This window comes from Notamacropus eugenii, chromosome 3 (genome assembly GCF_028372415.1).
Source record: "Notamacropus eugenii isolate mMacEug1 chromosome 3, mMacEug1.pri_v2, whole genome shotgun sequence".
In the NCBI taxonomy this organism is placed as follows: domain Eukaryota; kingdom Metazoa; phylum Chordata; class Mammalia; order Diprotodontia; family Macropodidae; genus Notamacropus; species Notamacropus eugenii.
The window spans coordinates 105,253,138-105,275,776 of NC_092874.1; the positions used below are offsets into that span (position 1 = coordinate 105,253,138).

The window sequence follows — 22,639 nt, forward strand, 5'->3', positions numbered from 1 at the left end:
CCTGCTCCATCCCATCCATTTATAGTGTATGCTCAGACTTTTGGTCCTCTAGGTGGCCTCAATGACAGGTGAGAAGTATGGACTACAGTAGTAGAGGGGTCATGGAAAGCACTGAAAGAGGAAAAGAGGACCACTTAGTGGTCCTGCCATCCAGGCAGGTACCTTGCTCTCCCATTAAATGTTGTAGAATGTCTCATCCGTTTACAGTGGCTTCCTAATGTTTTATGCCTCATAATGCTTTATCTTTTGCCTCAATCCAATTCACTTTGTCTCCTTCCGTCTAACTCATGCTGAATTCTTTAGGTCTTTTAGTCTTTGTACCTGCCCTTGGATAATGGTCTTTACCGTCTCATTGTGAAGGATAAAAATAAAGTGATTGAGGAGAGGGGTCAAGATAGAAGTGAATAAGATGACAAACTTGTTGAGTTCTATGTAATATGCTTTACCAAGTTGAACATAGACAAAGATTGTGCTGCTATAGCCGATAAAGACCAGAGTTAGATGGGAGCCACATGTGGAGAAGGCCTTTTGGCAGCCGCTGGCAGAGGGGATTTGCAACACAGTGGTCATGATGTAACCATAGGAGACAAGAGTTATCAGGAAGGAGCTGAGGACAAAAGCCAAGGACAGCATAAAGTCCCAGAACTCTAGCAGAGATGTATTTGAGCAGGCTAGCTGCGGCAGTGGGGCATTATCAATGAAAAATGATTAATGATGTTACTATGGCAATAGGAGAGCTGCATCCGGGAGAGGACAGTGGGTACCATAGCCAGAAAGGGTGCTGCCCAGGCTGCCCCTGCCAGATGGGTACATACTACTGACCTCATAAGGATGCCATAGCGTAGTGGGTGGCAAATAGCCATGAAGCGGTCCAGGGCCATGTCTGCCAAGATCAGAAAGGTGGTAGAACCAAAAGAAAAGTAGAAATAGAATTAGACCATGCAGCCAGCAAAGGAAATTGTCTTGGTGGAGGCATGGAGATCTGAAAGTATCTTGGGCACTACAGTCATGGTGACCAAAATCTCTAGCAGGACATAGTTTTCCATGAAGAAGTACATGGGTGTGTGTAACTGTGTGCTGGCCAAGACCATGGCAATGATGATTATATTTCCTATGAAAGCCAGAAGATAAAGTACCAGGAAGGGCCCAATACAGTGCTAGCTGCATCTCCCCAAAGGCTGAGAAACCCAAAAGGATAAATTCAGATGGGTGGCTCAGATTGGCCATATTCTTATGCCAGGGTCACCTGCAAGGAAAGAGAAAGATGAAAGATGAGAGAGAGAGAGAGAGAGAGGGACAGAGAGACAGAGATAGACGGAGACAGAGACACACACAGAGAAAGAGACAGAGACAGAGACACAGAGAAATGGGGGAGGGAGTGGGAGGGAAGGAGAGAGGAAGGGGTGAGAGACAGAGAGAGGAGAGAGAGAGAAAATGAGAGAAATATATGAGGAGGCAGAAACAGAAAGTGAAAGAGATCCATTAAAAAAGAGAGACACAGAAAGTGAAAGAGAGAAATGAGAGAGAGAGACAGACAGAGACAGAGAGACAGAGACAGAGAGACAGAGAGAGAGAGAAGAGATGGGGAGAGGGGAGAGAGGCAGAGAGACAGAGAGAGATAGAGCCAGAGAAACTTATAGACAGTAAAAGAGCGACAGAGATATATAGAAAGAAAAATAAGCACAGAAATAGAGAAAGCAAAATAGAGTGATGAGAAGAAAAAAGAGAAACATGTAGGTAAAGAGAAGAGTAAAAAGGATAGCACAGGGGACAGAGAGAGGTTTTTCAAGTATCCTGTGTGTTTGAATTAAGCTTAGGGATTATTGTCAACCTGCGGTGGTCCTTGATATGCCTTTGTTTTTGTGTTGGGAAATTTATTCCTGCATCTTATCAGTTAACTCCTAAATTCACTGCAATTTCTGAGTTAGGGGTACCTGGACCCTCTGCTATCTGTTTTTAGAGGCTGAGGGTAGAAAGAATATTCAATGGTTACTTAGTCTAGCCTTTCCCTGAACTGTAGGGAGGACACTTTTCAGCACAGTCCAGATGGTGGATGGCCTTGCTTCAAAGACCTCCTGAGATGCATATTATTACCCAACACTTAGGTACTTCTAATCAACAGTACGCCTACTGTCAATACACTAGGCTGCCTTGACAGAAGGGACATGCTAATAGTGTTGACTTGAATTGAATTCTGGGAGATTGAGGTCCCTACTGGTCTCAGTAATTTCTTGCTTTGTCTCATATGAAAATAGGAGTAACAGTAAGCTGCTTGTTAAATGGAACTCAATTGAATTGTGCTAATATCATCTGGGAAAACCTCAGTCTGACCTCCTTGGTATTTAGAACAATTTTGTATGTGCTTGTGATATTGACAAGAGAATGTGGATTCTGCTTAGAAAATCATCTACGTTCTTGATAACGTAGAGGCTTTACTTGCTGACTGTAGGAGTTGAACAGAGAAGCAAGTGAGCCAGCAAGAATGCATTTGATTAATGAGAGACTACCAGTGAAAGACTCTATGCCAGACTCAAAGACACGCAAAGATGCTTTAGAGAGACAACAGTGTATAGTGGAAAGAGTGATGAAAATTAGAGGCACAATTCATAGCACACTGATCTTGGAGACAGAAAAACTTGAGCTTGAATCCTTCCCCAGTCACTTACTACATGTATGATCCTGAACAAATCATTTAGCTTCTGGATGCCTTAGTTTCCTCGACTATAAAATGAAGGAAATAATAATAGCATCTAGCTCCCAGGATTGTTGTGAGGATTAAATGAGGTAATATTTGCAAAGTGGTTAAGCACAGTTCTTCACACACAGTAGACACTTAATAAATGCTTGTTTCCTTCCTTCCTTCTTCTCCTAGGCTGTTTTCTTATCTGAAAATTGAGATTATAGTGATGTCTACCTTGTAGGGTTGTTATTAGAATCAGATGATAACATATAAAGCATTTTGCAAACCTTAAAGTGTTAGAGAAATACTAGCTACTCATTAATAATGTTAATCTAGTGCCTTAATGATAGCTAAGTGCCTTGTGTACTACCTCTCTGATCTTCACAATAGTCCAGTTAAGTACATACTAACAGTATCATTTTCCATTCTTGAGATAAGGAAACAGAGGTTTAGAAAGGGTTAGTAACTTGGCTGTCACTGGGCAGAAGCAGGACTTGAATCTCAATCTTTCTGATTTTGAGAATAGCACTTTAGAACCACAGCCACAAGATCTGGATGAAAGGTCTCCAAAGTTCCTTCTGGTCTTAGAATTCTGTGAACCTGAAGCTCAATTTCCTCATCTGTAAAATGGGGATAATACCAGTCTTTCCTGGTTCATAGCATTATTGTGAGGTTCAGGTTAGATAATGTATATGAAGATGCTTCACCTTGTAAACTATAACATAAAGTGCTATACAAATAGAATTATAAATCATGGATGAGAGAATTTGTGGTATGGGGAAAAGAGACTCCAAAGTTCTGGGAGAAAACACACCAACTTGAAGACAATTGAAGTCCTAAGGTTCAATGAAATATTTAAGATATTTTTTGAAAATATTAAAAATGTATTGAAAATTGAATTGAACTTTCATTTAACATTCTAGAGAAGTAGACCCTTGACCTTGCCCTTCATTCCTACATGAAGACCCTACAGAACATAGTCTTGGCTTCATGGAGAAATAGATTAGGGCATTTAAGTATACTGATTCCCTCAAAGTGTAGACCCCAAATATCCACCTCATTGGCTAGATCTCTTTCTGTCCCTCAGATTACTCTCTTCTTTATGATATGCTTTTATCAGGAGACTTACCTTTGATGCTACTGGGGTGGTTCACTGTGGTTACCATCTCTGAGTTGAGAGGTTCATTGCCCTAAGCCTGAAGTCTTCAGCAGGGCAGAGATTAGAAAGTGAATCTGCTTCTCCAAAAGCTGGGCAAATGTGAGGGACCAGAACTCCATACAGCTAAGGATCTGGCTTCCTACCCTGATTCCCAGTTAAAATATCTCAAATCCTAACAGTGGATGCCATGAAGAAAGGGTCATTTCCTCTCCCTTCCATCTCCAGGTAGCATTCATGGGCTACTGGAAGAGAAAGTACAGTCCTATAGAAGACCAGATGTGAATGACTCCTCCTGAGAGAGATGCATCTTCTCGTTGAGTGCAGATTCTATTTCCACTTCTGGCCACAGCTACCCCTTTTTTATCCTGGATGTTTTGTGTCTAGTTCTCTATCTTCCCACTTGTGTTTGGAAATTCCTGATTACTTACCACTCATTAGCACAGAGTTGGATAGAATTATATAAATTCTCTGTGGGGCTGAAGTTAGAAACTAGGGGCTCCCTTGGGGCTTGGAGAAAGACACCTACCACCTAAATCCCAACAGAAAGGTCAAATGTCTAAGAGATCAGTTTGGGAGCTAGGAAGAAATGAGGAGTATCTAGTGTAAAAAATATCAAGGCTGCAGCCAGCTCTAGGTTTCAGCATTGCCTGCTTCTTTAGGAGTGCTAGAGAAGGACCCCACTGGGGCTCTATTCTTAATCAGACTTACTAGAGAGAGCTCTGGAGCTGCTTTTTCCCTTCTCCTTCCCCACCCCCACTAGGTAGATGTGTAATGTTGAGCAGAGGTTGATGGATCAGGGGATAAGTATACGTTTCTACAAACCTACTTAACTATAATATGTATTTATATACGTGTACCATAGATAGGACAAGATGGCTCATCTTTCACTTTCCATTAAGCTAAATGGAAAAGCCTCAGGATACATTTTAGCCCTCAAATTTTTGGGCCATACTTTTTCACTTGTGCCTGGAGCAGAATATGTGTACATTACTTTTTAAATAAACCCATCTTTCCTACTCACTATCTACCCACCCCTATCCCTCCTGGGGGAAAATGAGAATGGAACCCCAGGATTTTAACTAGGGGGGGATTCCCTGAATGGCTCAATCTCAGAGAATTTATTACTTTAGTAACTTCTCAAGAGTTGTTAACAACTGTCATAGAAAAAGACTTGGAGGGTTAATTGGCTAGAATAGACTCATCTCTTTCTTGACCTTAATGGCTAGACTTCTTGACAAGTTATCTATACTTGCTGCCATCTCTTCATCTACCCCCTTCTTAACCTCTTACAATCTATCTATCCTCTGTCCTCAGTACTCTACCCAAACTATCCAAAAAGTCACCAAAGATATCTTAATTTCCAAATCTAATAGCCCTTTTCCATTCTCATCTTTCTGGACCTCTTTGCAGCATTTGACACCACTGAGCATATCTTCATATTAGACACTATTCTCGCTTAGTTTTATAGATACCAACTCTTTCCTGATACCAACTTTTTCCTGGTTCTCCTTCTAGCTTTCTAACTATGCCTCTTCTTCCTCATTCATCAAGTTCATGATTACTTTCTCTCTTTACAAACTATAAAATCTTTCATTTCATACCTACTATATACTTATCATGTTTTATTTTATTATAATTATTTATTCATGTTTCTCTGCAAATGACCCATAAGCTGCGTGCTGAGTTGAATAGGAGGTAGAGAGCAGGCATAATTGAGAAATGATGCCCAATGAAGTTTCATTTTATGGTGAGATTAGGTTCTAAAGTCAGCCAGCAAAATAAATTGTCAAAATTACTCTTGAAAATAAATTAGATAGCTCATTAAATACAATAAAATGCCTTTTAAAATTGTCGCTGGAAAGAGGCTAGGTGTTTTTAAAAGGCAGCCATCTTGGAAAGAGAATAGATGAAACTGGAGTGGTTGCTATGAAAACATTTTTATGTAAATTATCTTTTTTGTAATGTCCAACTAAGATATTAATGAAGAGAGGGTGCATGTGTGTGACTGGGATAGTGGAGCAGAGGAAAACTTTTACTCAAACAGATGACAAAAACAGTATATTTGTCTGGCAAAGTGTATCACCAAGGTAATATTCACAGCACTGGTGGTGACTATGAATATGCCAGCATAGTTTTCAATAGTAAAATATAAAAGACTCTCCATATAGAAGGCAAAAGAAAAACATTTATTTAAACACCAGAAGGCGAAATCCAAGAACCAAAAAGCAAAATCTGTCATTGTATCAAAGAAGTTAATAACCATGATCGCAGCAGAGGGCAAAGCCATTCTCAAACCTCCCCTCCCCTGCCAGGACCTTCTCACCATCAACTGTCACAATATGTCAGTTGTCCTGTGCCAGTTGACCTGCATCGGTTGGCCTGTGTTCTTTTCCCTCTGACCTGATCCCTATCATTCACTTCCTCCACGTGCCACTCTACCCTTCCTGCTCCACTTCTTCAGCAAGCTCCTCCTACCACATGTGACCCAGGCTTCCAGGCAATTTAAGCAGATCATATGGGCCTATTAATTAATAAGAAAGTTTTTTTCCATTTAAATTACTATTACATTCGGCCCCAAGATCTTTAATATTCATTACACAGGTCAGTGGGTCAACTGGTATTGCAAGCACCCCACCATTCTCCCTCAAAAAAATAGGGCCCAAAAGTTTTGGGTAAGGGGCAAAGGTCTCTTCTTCCACAACTACTTCCTGCTAAGATTGGACATAGAGCTGCCCCTGCCCCTGCCCCAAGAGGTCCCATGTGAGAGATCAGTTCTTTAGCTGGCATCTGGAATTTGGTTGACTTCAGGTCCAGAGATGACACATCACTGTCATGGATAGGTGACATCTGGCTTAAGTGATCAGGCATCTGCAGGTGGAGGGTACTAAGCCTACAGGAAACAAATCTAGCAAACAAGTTTAACAGATGAAAAGACAAAAAACAGACAAACAAAACAAGGAAACTGTAATCAGAAGCAGGGTAGATATAGGCTCAGCTGTGGTTCTGGAGTCCATAAACCCACTGTCACAGCCTCATTCATGGTAGAATATATGAGTTAAGAACACAATCTGATAATCATCCTCTCCTGAACAAACAAGACTTATGGTATCATCTTTCCCATTTGCTATAATTTGTGCAGCCTTTGGAATGTGGTCTGGCTCCCATTTCACCCATACTTTAGCTCTCAATTTTATTCTGTCAGTAGAACCCAATCCTTCAGTTCCTCTACCAGTTATTTCAGAAGGAGGATAAGTTTTCACAACTGGTCTTGTTTCACAAGGAATAATAATCACTTGAACTATTCTATCATTTTTACAAAACTGTATGGGTCCATCACCTAAATTTTGGAATGTTACAATTATTTCTCCTTGATAGTTAGAATCTGTCACTCTAGCCAATACATGTATTCCTTGAGCTGCTAATCCTGATTAGGTAATATCTGTCCAAAATAAGGCTTTGGGATTATCATACATATTCCAGTAGAGATTGCTCTGATTTCTTTCCTATCCAACCAAAAGTCCTCTAAACAATGTAACATATCTTGTCAAATGAGGTGTCCCTGGACATGGTGCTGGAACATCTGGCCCCACAGTCCAATACTCAATATTTGGGATTTTATGTGTTTGTGGTTTTCTAATTTCCAGATTTGGGGTCATCATTGTGGCTAGAAGTGTATTGCCTTCCAATGGTCTCTTATTCAAATTACATAAAGCAATGAACAAATTATCTTTCCAATGTTGATAAGAATTATTAGAGCTTAACTTCCTTAACTGTTGTTTCAATAATCCATTAACCCAGATGCTTGTGGATAATATAGAATATGATATATCCATTCTGTGTTGTTTAATACACAATATCTCTTCATTTCAATATCTTTGATCAGAATAGGTTATATTCAGAGTTTGTGTTCACTTTTGCATATCACAATTTAAAGTTTCAATTCTAAGTTGGAATGTATGAAGAGGGTGGCGTCCCTGATGGTGATGTGATTTAATACCATGATATGTATGTGTGTGTTCGTCCTTCGTTGCCGAAGAAGACCATGCCATCTGAGAAATAATGACATGATTTGCACTTGACTTTGTTTTGAGTGAGGGAGGGCTGTGCAGGTCACCAGCTTCACTTCTCCTCCAGTACCATCTTAATCCAGTGACCAGATATTCATCAGGATGACTGAAGGTGACCCAGAATGAGGCAGTTGGGGTTAAGTGACTTGACCAAGATCACACAGCTAGTGAGTGTCAAGTGTCTGAGGTGAGATTTGAACTCAGGTCCTCCTGACTCCTGCACTGGTGCTCTCTATCCACTGCACCACCTAGCTGCCCCAGCCATGATGTGTAATGATCAGCTGAAGTCATTAAGGAAAATTGTTTGGTTTTTTGGGGGAGGAGCAGAAGGAGGGAAGAGATTGTTAGACATGAGAGATGTCTTATATTAACTGAAGGGTTGTCACATGGAAGAGAAATTATATTTGTTTTTGTTTGACTCCAAAGAACAAAACTAGAAGCAGTATGTGGAAGTCATCATTTTGGCTAAACAAAAAGCGAGATTTCTAAATTATTAGAGATACTAAAAGAGGAATTGGGTGCTTTCAAATATAAGTTGAATTTCCTATCACCAAAGGTCTTCAAGTAAAGATTGATGACCATGTATGTTGTAGAGAGGATTCTTATTTTTGTGCAGGACTAGATACCCTCCATATCTGACATTTACTGATTTTATTGCTCTAGGTAACCTAAGACCACATTAACTCTTATGGTACCTTATTCACCTTGTAGCACCAATTTGCTGCTAACTAACTCCCACCAAGGGGCAGGTAGGTGGCATAGATGATAAGAGAGCTGGGCCTGGAGTCAGGAAGAGTCATCTTCTTAAGTTTGAATCTAGCCTCAGACACTTATTAGCTGTGTGACCCTGGGCAAGTCACAACACTGTTTGCCTTGGTTCCTCCTCTGTAAAATGAACTGGAAAAGAAAATGCACTACAGTATCCTTGCCAGTAAAACCCCAAATGGCATTACAAAGAGTTGGTCATGTTAACACTAGATAATTGAAGAAAGTTCAAAAGAGGATATTTAATTTTTTTTTTAACAAAAAAAGGGAGAAAAGTAAACAGCTGAGAGATCACTTACAGGCACCTACTATATGACAGGTACTTTGCTAACCACTAGGGAGATAAAGAAAAAGCAAAAACAGTCCCTGTTTTCAAGGGACTTTTATTCTAATGGGGGGACCACAGATACACAAATACATACAGTTAAATAAAGAGGAAAGAACCATGGCCTTAGAAGGAAAGATTCACTCAGCTGCTGGGATTAGGAAAAGACTCCTGCAGGAGAGTGGCCCTTAAACTGAATCATAAAGAAAACCTGGAATTCAAAGATATGGAGATGAAGAGGGAGATTGTTGGGAGGATAAAGGAGAACTAATGCAAAGATTTGGAGATGAGCTGAAGTGGCCTGTGGGAGAAACAGTAGGTTGGTGAGTGTGACCGTACTGACTCCTGTGTGGAAGGGGGTGTTGTGTTAGAAGACTGGAAAGAGACAGGAAGGTGCCTCAAAGTGAAGAACTTTAAAAGATAAACAAAGGAATTTATATTGTTCCAAGAGGTAGCTGGGAGTTATTTAAGCTTGCAGAGGGAACATACGAGCCTTAGGAAAATCCCTTTGGCATCAGAATGGAGGATAAATTGACATTAGGAGAGATCTGAGAAGTGAGTGAATCTAATCAGAAGGTTACTGCTATTTGTTACTGTTCAGTCATGCCCAACTTTTCATGAATCCATTTGAGGTTTTCATGGCAAAGATTCTGGAGTGATTTGCCATTTCCTTCTCCAGTTCATTTTACAGATGAGAAAACAGAGGCAAACAGGGTAAAGTGACTTTCCCAGGACCACACAGCTAGCCTTCCTCTGAGATCAGATTTGAACTCAGGAAGATGAGTCTAACTGACTCTAGACCCAGAGCTTTATCCACTGTATTGCCTAACTGATCCAGACTATCGTAATAGTGGAGGAAAAAGGACTAGAGATGTCTGTGCGTTTATCACCCTCTAGTGGCAATCAAAAATGTTACAGAGAAAATCCAACCTCGCTGTTATTAAATTTTGTCCCAGTATTTCATCTGGAATACCAGCTGACAAAAGATATGATTCTATGATGTAAGAACAGTAGAAAGAAAAACATAAACAAAATATCCCTAACAATACTAATCCAGCTATAGCTAGGACAATTTCAGTAACACTATCTAAAGAGACAACACATTCCATTTTTGATCGACTCTGAGTGTAGATCTTCCTTATATTGAGGCAAAATCTATGTCATTTCAATTTTTACTCATTGATCAGAGTGTTACCACATGGAACCACATAAAATATATCTTATTCACCTCTCCCATCTATAATAACACTTCAAACATTTTGTGACAACTCTTACATCCCCTAGAAGTCTTTTCTATATGAGGGCATCAGTTGACAGTTTATCTTGGTGTCAATGGCTTTTCATGTCAAAAGAAAGGTTTCTTGCACTTGGTAGAAAAAAGATTCTTCTGAAGAAAGGAGAACCTGAGGAATAGTTTGTTTCAAGTTGGAGGATAAGGTAGAAAGTAGCAGTGAGGATGAAAGGAGGAGAAATAAAGAAGTTGGAGTCTATCAAAATGCATTTTTCTGTTAACCACCAGGTCATCATTGACCAAGACCCTACTGAAATAAGAAGAGCCAAATGCTATCCGTCACTTGTTGACTTCAGAAGTCATGTTCTCCACCCAGTCATGGAAGGCACTCTAGGACAAAAATGATTTCTGTATGGCTCTCGGAAAGGTCATACCTCTTTCCTGGGCTCCTTTTATGCATAATGATGCCAATCTGGTTTGGAGTGTGAACATGAAGAGAACAAACAATCCTTAAGGATAGGGATTCTTTCATTTTTGCCTTTGTGTCTCCCCAGAATCTAGCCCAATGGTTTACATTAGTAGGTGTTTAATAAGTGCTTATTTAAAATAGGATAATTCCATTCCACACCCAAAGAAAACAATTTAGGGGTCAAATTGGGGTATTTTCTGGGAGGAATTTTGAAAATTAACATTGAGAACTAAGAACATCCTTATTGGGATTGAGTTGAGGTCTTTAATCACCCTCTCTGCAAAGAGAGTTAGTGCTACTTGGTTTTCATGTAGAAGAAGTAGGGTGGGAGGAGCAACTTGGACTGAGTGTCAATGAAAGGAGTGTTTGTTACTAAAGTCTTTCTCCTTGGTAAGCCTTCTTGTCGCTACGCAAAACCAGTCAAATTCCAAGTCAAAAGAGAGAGGCCTCTGTAAAAGAAAGTCCCTGTTCTGCAACCTTATCCCCAGAGATAAAAGTCTAGGAAGAAAGTTGTAGCTTTTGGCTGAATTAGGAGAGGAATATTTAGGATTTTTTTTCTAATTTCAGCACTTTGTGCATTTGGGTAGAGAAAAGAAGACCACTAAGGATAGTGTTAAGAGAAAAAGGAGAAAGTAATAATAAAAACAACAGCTAACTTCACATATAACTTTATACGGCATTGAAAGACTTGCAAGGTGCTTTACAAATATTTCATTTGATCACCACAACAGTCCTGGGAGGGAGATGTTATTATTATCCCTACTTTATAGATGAGGAATCTGAGGCAGACAACAGTTCTGATTTTTCTAGGGTTGAACAACTACTCAATGTCTGAATCAGATTTGAACTCATATCTTATTGACTTCAGGTCCAGTGCTCTATACACTGCATCTCCTAGAGGTCAGCAGAAAGCAGTAGTTTTACAGTAGACCTTGGAGGACTACTACAGTGGAATGGACTTCAGGAAAACATCTTGTGAGAGCAGTCTTTCTGGAAGCAATTCAGAGAAGAATCCTTCCACTGAGACTATATGATGCTGGAAAATAATGTTCTAGATTCTTTTAATTTTTTCTCTCATGTCATTTATTTATTTTATTGGCTAAATTTATAGAGCACTAGTTGGATATGGATTTGGGAAAATCAATTCAAATCTGACCTCAGACACTAGCTGTGTGACCCGGGGAAAGTCATTTTACTTCTTTCTCCCTCAGTTTCCTCTTTTGTAAAGTCAGGATAATACCTACCTTCCAGGATTGTTGTGATGATCAAGTGAAATATTTGTAAATTGTTTTATAAACTTTAAAGTGCTATGTAAATGTCAGCTATTATTGTTGTTAATACTTTGGGGAAATTAAAAAAAAACCCCTCATCATTGCTTCATTACAATAGCCTTCCCTCCTTGCAAATAGAACTCTTCTTTGTAACAAAAAGGACAGTCAAGAAAAACAATCTGACACGTTGAGCATCTCCCACAATGTATCCCCCTTTCCATACCCATACTTCCCCAGATCTCTGAAGAGAGGAATGGCATGTATATATCGTCATCAATTCTCTGGAGGAACCTGTGTTTCATTGTGGAGCCATTCTGTCTTATGTCTGTTTTTGTGGAGAGGGATTCAGTTTAAGGGAATCTCAGTGAAGAATGAAGACATAAGATTCTCATCTTGGTTCTACTGGCTTGTTACATGACTTGGGGTAAATAATTTGATTTCTTTTGTGTTTCGTTTCTCCATTTGCCAAACGTACGAATGATCTCTACTAACATTCCTCCTCAAGACCTCTTGTGTAAAAGTGCTTTTAAAGAAGAGTCTAGAAAGTATAGGTGTTAGAGAAATTAAAAAATAAATCAGATGCAGGCAGGTAGAGAAATGCAATAGGTTTATTCTACATTTGAAACTAGTCTCAGATGCTCAGAGTTAATTTTGGGGCCAGAAATAACAAGGTGACTAACTGGTGGGGAACAAAGAGAGCCTAGGGCTTATAGCTCAGCTGATTATTTTCAAGGTCTTCATATCAGTACCATATCTTCTTTTGTTCTGGGGAGGAATTGAATTTTGGCCCTCACGGCAAACATCATCCGGATAGAAAGCAGCTCCACATCCTACATTCATAGTCTCTGGAGAGAGAGGGGTAGTTCAATGTCCTTCAGTAACCTCTCAGCCCTAGTGGAGAGACTCCTCCAACTCAGTCCATGACACTGCTTCTATCCTTCAGACTCAGCCTCAGCCCCCTGCTTTCCCCTTCTTTCATCTCATATGACCTCACACCATGCCCAATTTCCCTTTCATTTAGGTCATCTGTTGCCTTTGATCTCCCCATTTCCATTCAACCCTGTTGCCATAGATGCCCTCTCTCCATCCCACCCTGACCCAGCCCTGGTGGCCCCTCACTTACTACTGCTTTGGATGGTCCAGTAGAGGGTCTTAGTTTCCCCAGGACATGCACAATAAGTATAATTCAAATTCCCAAAAGGGAAGACAATGGGTGGGTTGCTCAGGGTGTAGACTTTTACCTAGGATGAAGGAGGTAGGAATAATATACTAGGGTGAACATTTAGTATTTTGTGGGAGAAATATGAGAGGTAGGGGAGAAGAAAGGAGGAGGTAGAGAAACAATAAAGAAATATCACAGACTGGTAAATAATGAAGGAAATGATGTAAGGTTAGAGAATAGGGAAGACATCAAGAAAGTGTCCCATATGCCAGAGCAATTAGACTAGCACAAATATATGAGTTAGGAGATAGATGCATGTACAAGAAGCATTTATTAAGTCCTTATTGTTGTATTGAGTGGATAATGGCATGGGGGTAGCTAGGTGGTACAATGGATAGAGCACCAGTGCAGGAGTCAGGAGGACCTGTGTTCAAATCTCACCTCAGACACTTGACACTCACTAGCTGTGTGACCTTTGGCAAGTCACTTACCCCAACTGCCTCATCCTAGGTCATCTCTAGTCATCCTGATGAGTATCTGGTCACTGGATTCAGTTGGCTCTGGAGGAGAAGTGAGGCTGGTGACCTGCACAATCCTCCCTCACTCAAAAAAAAGTCAAGTGCAAGTCATGTTATTATTTCTCTGATGGCATGGTCTTCTTTGGCAACAAAGGATGAACACATATACAATGGCATAATTTGAGGAGCTATTAAAAAACATACAACAAACAAAGCTTCCATTCTGGTTTACCAGAGCATGAAAGTGATTTCCCTATTTACTTGTTTGAAAAATTCATAGGATTTAGAGCTGGGGAAGGTGGGAAGGGATTTTAGACAAAATCTAATTCAATCCCCTCATTTTCTAGATGAGGAAATTGAAACTTAAGGAAGGAAGGGTAAATCAAATAGTGAGTAGCAGATTTAGGATTCGAACCCATGTCTTCTGTCTCTGATCTTGCACTCTTCTCCTACAACTACATATTCCCACAAGCCATTCCTATACTTATAAAAGCACTTCTCACCCCTACCTCCCAACTCCAACAGTCAGAAACAGTATCTTCCTTTGAGGCTCAACTCAAGTTATGCCTCCTCCACGAAGCCTTCCCTGATCCTCTCAGTTCTTAGGACCTTTTTATCTTTTATTGTACATTTGTTTTCTGCACATATATCCTTCAAAATAAAAAGTAAAGTCTTTGAGGTTGTCCTTGTATCCCCAACATCTAGCACAGTTCCTAGACCTAGTATTGGAAAGATACAAGTTCAGCTGTGGCCTCAGATATTTTCTAGCTCTGTGACCCTGGCCAAGTCACTTAACCTCTATCTCCCTCAGTTTCCTCATCGTTAAAAAGGGGATAATAATAGTACCTACCTCCCAGGATTGTTGTAGGGAGAAGGACTGGTCCTGTGATTTCATGGTATAGGGAACTTTGAGAGGAAGAAACTCCCCTTCTCCAGGATAGGTTAGCATCTTTGTAACTCATAGTTTCAGAGAGTTGCCTTTTGCATTGAAGTGACTTGTTTAAGGTCATACAGTCAGTAGGTATTAGAGACAGGATTTGAACTTAGGTGTTCCTGGCATCAAAGTCAGCTCTCCATCCACTGCTTCATGCTGCCCCCCATACATATAATAGGCCCTTAGTAAATGTTTACTGTTGGTGATAGTACTAGTATGCTATACAACAAGAGCAGGTTATGCTAAGGAGAGTTCCCGAATTTTAAAAAAGTACCCATTTCCTGAGGCCAAGTAGCTTTTTCATACTTTAAACAGGTTGTTGCGTTCGTCCTTCGTTTTTGAAGAGGATCATGACATCAGAGAAATGATGATATGACTTGCACTTGACTTTGTTTTGAGTGAGGGAGGGCTGTGCAAGGTAACCAACCTCACTTTCTTCTCCTGAGCCATCTGGATCTAGTGACGAGATATTCATCAGGATGACTGGAGATGGCCCAGGATGTAATGGGAGGCCTTAGCCTTTTAGGCCATGGTGAAATAAGGATATTGAAAGTGTGAGCTATGCAGCTATAAACAACTTTGGCAATGTGAGGTACTTTCCATAGTATAGAAAGGGCCAAATAAGGTACTCTTGTGTTATGTAAACTGTTTATGGCAATGGTGCATTTATAGGATCATAAATTTAAGTTAGAAGGGACTTTAGATGCCATTAAGTCTTCATTTTATGAATGAGGAGATTGAGATGCATATTGGTTAAGTGACTTGTTCAGCACCACTCAACAACTAAGTATCTGAGTCAAGATTTGAATGTAAGTCTTCCTGACTCAAAGCCCAGGTCCTCTGTCTACTTTTAAAGCTATAAATTGCATGTCTATTTACACACTAGAGCACTGGTGGGAAATGATGTACTTAGATCTCCACAAGGGGTATAGGCATAAGGTGTACTAATATCATCCACCCTTTGCAGGGTGGGTGAGAATGAAAAGACATATTTAAATGTATTAATGTGAGTTTTATGTTCTCTTAAAGAGTAGCAGATGTGTGTGAGAAAGTGAACAGTGACTGTGGTGTGTCTACACCTGGGAAACAGCTTTGTTGAGTCACCCTTGTTTGGCACCAACTCCAGTCTGTACAAAGTCTAGGCAGGATATCACAGACACTGAACTAAGGCTTTCTACCTGAATACTTTGACAGTCTATGCATAGTTGAAGAAAATTACAGGAAGACAGAAAACAGTGGTGACAGAAGGCATCAAAGAAATACTGAATCCTCTACTTTGAGAATGGAGTTAGAGAAGTCCCACTTTTTGTGACTTCATGGTCTCTATAGCATGGAAGGATCAAATGAGGAAGAAATTCAATACAAATAATCAATTTTTTTCCCCTATTAAATGGATGAAAAGTGGAGTATGCCTATGAGGTTGTGCACTCAGTCTGTCTCAATGATTCCTGGTCATTTCAAGCGATGTTTCCCCTGTCTGACAGAGAAGATCTCAGAAACTCTCTGAAAGAACTGTCAGTTCTTTCATCACCAAATTGTCTACCAGTCCATATGTAATGACCATATTAGAGATTCTTCTTCTTTGTCGTTTTCAAAGAGAGCCAATGACATTAGATGTCTTAGTGATGTCTTGATGTATGGAATTGGATTTCAGTGAGGTGGAGTTGCATAAAGTCTTACTTTCTCTTCCAGAGTGATCAAAGTCCAGTGGCAAGTTAAAAGTCGAGATCGCTGATGATGGCCCGCGATGAAGTGGATGGCCTTGACATCTTTGATACTTGACCAAGTTTTAAGTGCCCCACGGTACCTGCTTCAGCTATCTTCATGGCCTTTGGAACAAACTGTTGTCATCTGTCCATTTCACTGGGGGAAGTCCTCACATGCTTGGGGTAGACACCCCCTTAACTCAAGATCAAGACTAAGAATATATAAACTAGAGTTTAAATTGGAGGTCTAAATCAGAACAGTTTACAGTGTCATAACTTTAAGATGTCCTGCTAGGTAGCCAGTGCTTCATATATTGTGGTAGGTGAAGACAAAAGAAGACAGCTTCCATCTTCCCAGAAATGTTATAAGAATATGAACTCAAGTCCCAGGGTATCTTCAGGGTTCTTACCACATTACAATGTTTTATGGAGAAGGCCACTGGAGATATAACATCCATGGAGGTGTGGTGTATCTTGATAATCTCATTGTCTTTCAGAAATTATAAAAACACCAGAAAAGAGTGGTTGAACTGTTAGGTTGACAGGAATGTGCTGGGCCGGCAACTGTCCACTGACATGTGCCAGTTCTTCAAAGCCTCTATTAGTGGACAACTTCAGATTGGTATCTTCCAGCTAGCCTAACACTTTAGTCACTAGGTCCTGACCAAGGATTAAGTATGGATTCAAAGAAGATAGAAGTACCTATAAGCCAGCAATACCCAAAAGATTCTTGAGAAATATTTTTCTATGATTTGGTGGCTACTATTAAAAACATGTGAGTAATTAATATTAACATTGTTAGTAGTGATCTCATTCATGATGACGTGATTGAGAAGAGATAGAAGCAGAAGGACAATAAAGCTTAGCCTGGTCTGACTATCCTATGTCTGGAATACTCTGCCCTCTTTATCTTCCCCTCCTTGGTTCCCTGACTTCTTTCAAGACCCAGCTGAAATCTCATCTTCTACAAGAAATCTTTTCTGGTCTCCCTTAATGCTAGTGCTTTTCCTCTGTTGATTATTTCTGATTTAACTTCTCTATATCTTGTTTGTACATAGTTGCTTTCATGGCATTTATTCCATTAGACTCTGATCTCTTAGACAGCAGGAACTATTTTTTTTTTACCTTTCTATGTATCCTTAGAACTTAGCACAGTGTTTGGCACATAGTAGACACTTAATAAATGTTTTTTTGAGTGACTGTTTGCTCAACATTGTTTGGAGGTCATGTATTGACGATTGTGACAATATATTAAAAAATATGGCCTTTTGTCTCACATAAATACTAGTGTTGATTTATGCAGACCAAGCAAACCCTTTGAGCTGGGAAAACATTAGAGGCTTAGCACCAGCCTTGTGCCAAAAGATTGAGTTACCAGAAAGTTATTGTATTTTCTAGCACAGTTCTTATTGACAGTAAAGGCTGGAACTCCTGGTGCTGAAGGAGACTGTCAATGGAAAGTTGTGAGAGTACGTGTATGGAGTTCAGATTCACAATCCACTGACATTTTTTACCATCATTAAGTGGGATACTACTTGAAAGAGGTGAGTAGGGTCACTAATTAACTACAAGTTGAGTGTGTCATTAACTGTGGGAAACATATAGGATTAGATGTTACTTCTGTGGGTCATGTGATGGACACTAAATCTATAGCAGTTTATTGCTTTGAACCAATCCTTTTTGCCTTGTTTGTCCTTGTAGTACTGGAGTAGAGAAGAATGTTGGGATGAAGAACCATGAAAAGTGATAGAAGTCAAGAAGTGAAAGAGTGGCACTTTGGGACAGAAGTTTTGCTCATCAAAAACATCATACTGTGGAGAAGCAGAAATGGGAGTTAAGCACTAGATTCTATGAGAGACAGTAACTGATGCCCCTCACATGGTACTAAGAAACATCTGGTGCCACCCAAGACTTTTACCTCTATGGAACATACAGCAGTAGATATTAACTTTAGATACTTGCATCAGAAGAGAACACTTAAGTTAGTAAGAAATATTTTTATGCTTCCCTAAGTGAGATCTGGGCTTGATGTATTCAAAGAAAAGTGTTATTATATCAGGTGCATATTTAGAGACTATCAATACTGGAAAGCGTTTGAAGTTGGTGCATATAGACAATATCTTTGGGATGAAATGACAAAAGAATAAATAACATAATTGTGGGATGCAATATTCCATGTGGCATGCATAGGCATATCTGGTCAATAATAAAATTTTTACTGTTTCTAAGATGTGGGCAAAGGTTTTCTCTGTATATGATTTTTCCACCAGGATCTATTCTGACCAGAGTTGAGACTTTGACAGCAAAATTCCTTAAATAGGTGCTGGCCTAGGCAGGAATCCAGGCCCCTAAACCACCATCACAATACTGCGCTCAACTTGATTGTTTCAGACACAAACTCTTAATCATGCTGTGGTTCTAATCTGAGCAAAAGTCTCAGTGGAGTTGTTCTTTTGAGGCATTGTTCTTTGGAGACTAAAGAGATGGAAGAGACACACCAAAAAAAGGAAAAGAAAAGAAATGAATAGCCAGTGTATCTCTTCTCTGATAGATCATCTGAAAGAGGCCTTCAGTTGAACTGTGACTTCATCTCAGAAAAGTTGATGTTATCATCATCACTAGTATTTATATAGCATTTTCAGGTTTGCAAACAACTTTACATATGTTAATCCATTTTAATCTCACAACAACCCTGGGAGGTAGATGCTATTATTATCCCCATTTTATAGATGAGGAAACTGAGGCAAGAGAGGTGAAATAACTTGCCCAGGGTCACACAGCTAATTGGTGTCCTCTTGACTCCAAGTCTTACACTCTATCAACTATTCCAACTAGCTGAAACAAGTGTTTCATGTCTGTTTGACGTTAGAAGTTCTCCCATAAAGGGACTGAGTATTGCTAAGAAATCTTCCTGTACAGGGAACACACATCCTGTCTTGTAACTTTCTTTGCTATGTTGCCTGACTAAATGCTTTTTAGTTAAACAAAAGTTTCTTCTTGAACAAGTGGTAAAAATAAGCACCTCTGTTGGGCTTGTGAGATTTGGTTTTGATCTACTCTATCTTGGATAGTTTTTCATGGTGCCCACATGGAAAAGGCATTATTTCAGATGCTAAATATGAAAACACAGAAAAAAGATACATGAGGGAATGGAATACTGGGGCAGGTAATTATAAGTGAAGGGTACTGAGTGCATGATAGTAGTAAACTTTGGGAGAGGAGAGATTGGCCATGAGGCACCCAGGCATGACAACTTTAGGTTGATCATTCTACTGGGATTCCTGAAGAGTAGTGAAAATAGCAAAACAAAGTCCCCAAACCAGTGAGGACAAACTTACAGAGATGAGTTAATTTTCATAATAGATGAAATGCATTATAGTTGAAAAGGAAAATTCACAAAAAATTGTTGATTCGAAATTACAAACTTGGTCAACTTCAGCTTTTTTCCCCTTAGACTTCATCCTGGGTGCCACTGTGTTTGCTGATTGTTGGTGGGTTACCTAACCCTGGGAAGAAAGAGACTTAATGATATGGAGTGGGAGATAAACTCCTCCAATTGGTCACATTGTTTATCCATGAGGAATGATGAAAATCTGAACACTTTCTTCCTCCCAATTTATACTTTTCTCCACTCATCAATCTCTGCTTACTGATTCTGTGAAAAAGGGGATAAGCCTTTTCTTCATATCCTGTCCTCCCCTACTCTTAGTAATGACTGTAAGGGATGGGAATGGGAATTCCCATCCTCCCTCTTGTCTCTTGTGACTGCCCTGTTTCCTTTCCTCTCATTATTCTCCTCCCTTCTTTTCTTTCTTCTATAAGGGGTTGTTTAAAGGAGGTCCCCAATCAAATTAATGACCTAACTGTCCTGATAAACCCTTATACTCCCTTGTCCCTAGCCTTTTATCAATGTCTATCTCTCACTTACCGGAGCGCAATTTGTCCAGTATGATTGAACAGAACATGCCAATTCGATTTTCTGTCCTGGTTTTGCAGGCAGCATTGGGGTCACATTCACATCAAGCAGCTTTTGTCTGGTAAGGGAAATAGAGAAATAAAGAATTCCGCTATTCTTCATTAGGGATGGATCAAGAAACAAGTAGGTTGTGGGTTGAGAATATGAGTGAAATAAAGAGGAGCAGGAGTGAGGTACTTAGGAGAAATGTAATCATGTGGTCTAGATATCCACTTCTTCCATGTGTTTCATTTCCAAAGACTTTCTATATTTAAGTCCCACTTTCCCCACCCCCAGAAATGAAAGGGTAACTGAGACTGAGTTGGCAAGGTATGAGATGCTGTCAGTCTGAAGTGGTCACAATTCTGACTGTCTACCAAAGGTCCAGGTTAGGGATTAGCTCCTTATTTTTCATAGCCCTAAGTCAAAGCACCATGACTAGTAAGAAAAGCACCAGATGTTAGATCTGGAAGGGGCTTTAGGTATTATCTAGTCAAACTTCTTTATTTTATGTAGTAGGAAATGAAGACCCAAGGAAATTCAGTGACCTATGGGTCCAAGCGACCTTCTTGGACCTGAAATTCCCTTAAATGCCCATTTTCCTGATACAAAGCAACTTGGAAACAATGTGCTAGAAGAGGTTTGTGAGTGTGAGTGTGTGTGTGTGTGTGTGTATTCAGGGGAAGGAGTTCACAGTATATTTCAAGCTGAATGTAATGGGTATAGCTGTCTGCAAAATTAGTCACTTTGCAAGGCAAGCAAGGATAGAGTCTGCTCTATCTAGGATTTCCTAAGGCATCAGTCCATTAACTATAGCTTCATAAAACCAAGAGTATACCCATGAAAATAAGATATTTCATTTTTTTATAAGACCAAGACAAAAACACAACTCAGAAGTCCTGTATTCTTAACTCCCACCTTGTGGCCTGGGACATTAGTACATTTTTTTAAAGTTCTTCCTTTCTCTATTTCTCTGAATAGGCCCCACCTGCACTTCCATAGGTGTTGCCTCTAATCTCCAACACATTACCTTCCCACTCTTCCACTCACATGACTTGTCTTCCTCTTGGAAACCAGAGCTTAACTCATTTCTGAGATATTTCAAGAACAAAGGCTTTATTCTTCCCAAGAACCTGAACTTGAATGTTTTCCACTGCCTTTTCCCTAGAATGAGACTGGATAAGGTCTAATCATTTGATTGAGGAACAGGGCTCATGGATTCTATGCCTTTATTTGAATCTCTTCCCCAGCTCAAGCTCATGTAGTGCAGAGACCCAAGGAGTATTCTCCCACTAAAAATATCTATCTATCCATCTATCTATCTATCTATCTATCTATCTATCTATCTATCTATCTATCTATCTATCTATCATCTATCTATCTCCCCAGGAGGAAGGCTAGGATCTAGGATGAAGGTAGCGAGGTACAGCACAAGATTCTTTTTTCCTTGTTTCTACCTGTCTCAAATACTTGCCCGAATTAGAGATCTACATGAGGTCTCTTGGCTTAGTGCACATAAAAGCAATACAGGTTGGCCAAAAGTACAGTTTTCTCCCAATTTTAGGACTTATGTCAGTATGTTATTGGAAAAATTAGGTCACACCTCCCAGTATAATAATTGGTGTCTTGAATACCTTTCTGGCCACAGTTTCAGAGTCATCTCTTCAGCCCATAGTTTGGCTATTATCTCCCTCCAGTAGAGATTTACAAAGAGGAAAATTGCAGCACAGAAAAAGATGGAGATTCAGGGTAGGATCAGGGACCAATTCTGGATTCTAATTTCTCTCTCTAAAGATCAATTCTGGTCTCCAGGGATTGGAGGAGAGTTGTTAGGGAAGGGGAAGTCTTCCCCTGTCAGAAGGGAAGAGAGATTTCTAGGTAGAATGTATGGCATCTTGTTATCGGAGGATGGGAACATGGATGGAGAATAATATCTTGAGAGGGAATGGGGATCTCTGGGTGTCACAATAAATCCTTTCTGGCAGACTAAAAGGACAATAACTAGGGAAAGGGTGGCTTACATGTCTGCAGCTTCACCAGTGGTCAGTAGTTGTAGGCAGAGTCCCAGGAAGATGACAGCGATGCTAGAACCCAAGGTCTGGAGACAGTACATCCTGAAGGACACAGAAAATGATATCTAAGAACATTAGACTGCTCACCTAGTACCCTCTATTTATACCTAGAAAAGGATGATAGAACAACTGTTGGCAGACAAGTAGCCAATCAGTGCCTCCTGCTTATCTATACTTGTCTCCACAAGATTTGTTTTTGTGTACAAAAATGCCAGCATTTAGCACAGGTGAAGTGGCACTGCTCTGGAGGGGAGAAGTTGAGTAATTCTTCCTTATTTTGCAACACTGGAGAGTGTTCAAGCCAATAGCAATTAAAGAATAAAAT

General features: G+C 39.9%; 1 protein-coding gene, 1 long non-coding RNA gene and 1 pseudogene across 2 annotated transcripts; 1 reads left to right on the top strand and 2 right to left on the bottom strand.

Moving 5' to 3' along the window:
• Window positions 1-285: 285 nt before the first annotated feature.
• Window positions 286-1,227, bottom strand: LOC140531863 (olfactory receptor 6V1-like; annotated as a pseudogene).
• A 4,982-nt stretch (window positions 1,228-6,209) lies between these two features.
• LOC140533129 (uncharacterized) lies at window positions 6,210-18,543 on the top strand. The gene is made up of 3 exons (XR_011976809.1): window positions 6,210-6,440; window positions 16,274-17,062; window positions 17,989-18,543. It is a non-coding gene; the product is annotated as an uncharacterized lncRNA (long non-coding RNA).
• LOC140533128 (prolactin-inducible protein homolog) lies at window positions 12,558-22,407 on the bottom strand. The gene is made up of 4 exons (XM_072652494.1): window positions 22,264-22,407; window positions 20,216-20,321; window positions 13,091-13,208; window positions 12,558-12,812 (listed from the first exon to the last, which is right to left on the bottom strand). The coding sequence occupies exons 1-4, from the start codon at window positions 22,353-22,355 to the stop codon at window positions 12,682-12,684; spliced, it is 447 nt and encodes a 148-aa protein (XP_072508595.1). The 5' UTR covers window positions 22,356-22,407; the 3' UTR covers window positions 12,558-12,681.
• Window positions 22,408-22,639: the final 232 nt, after the last annotated feature.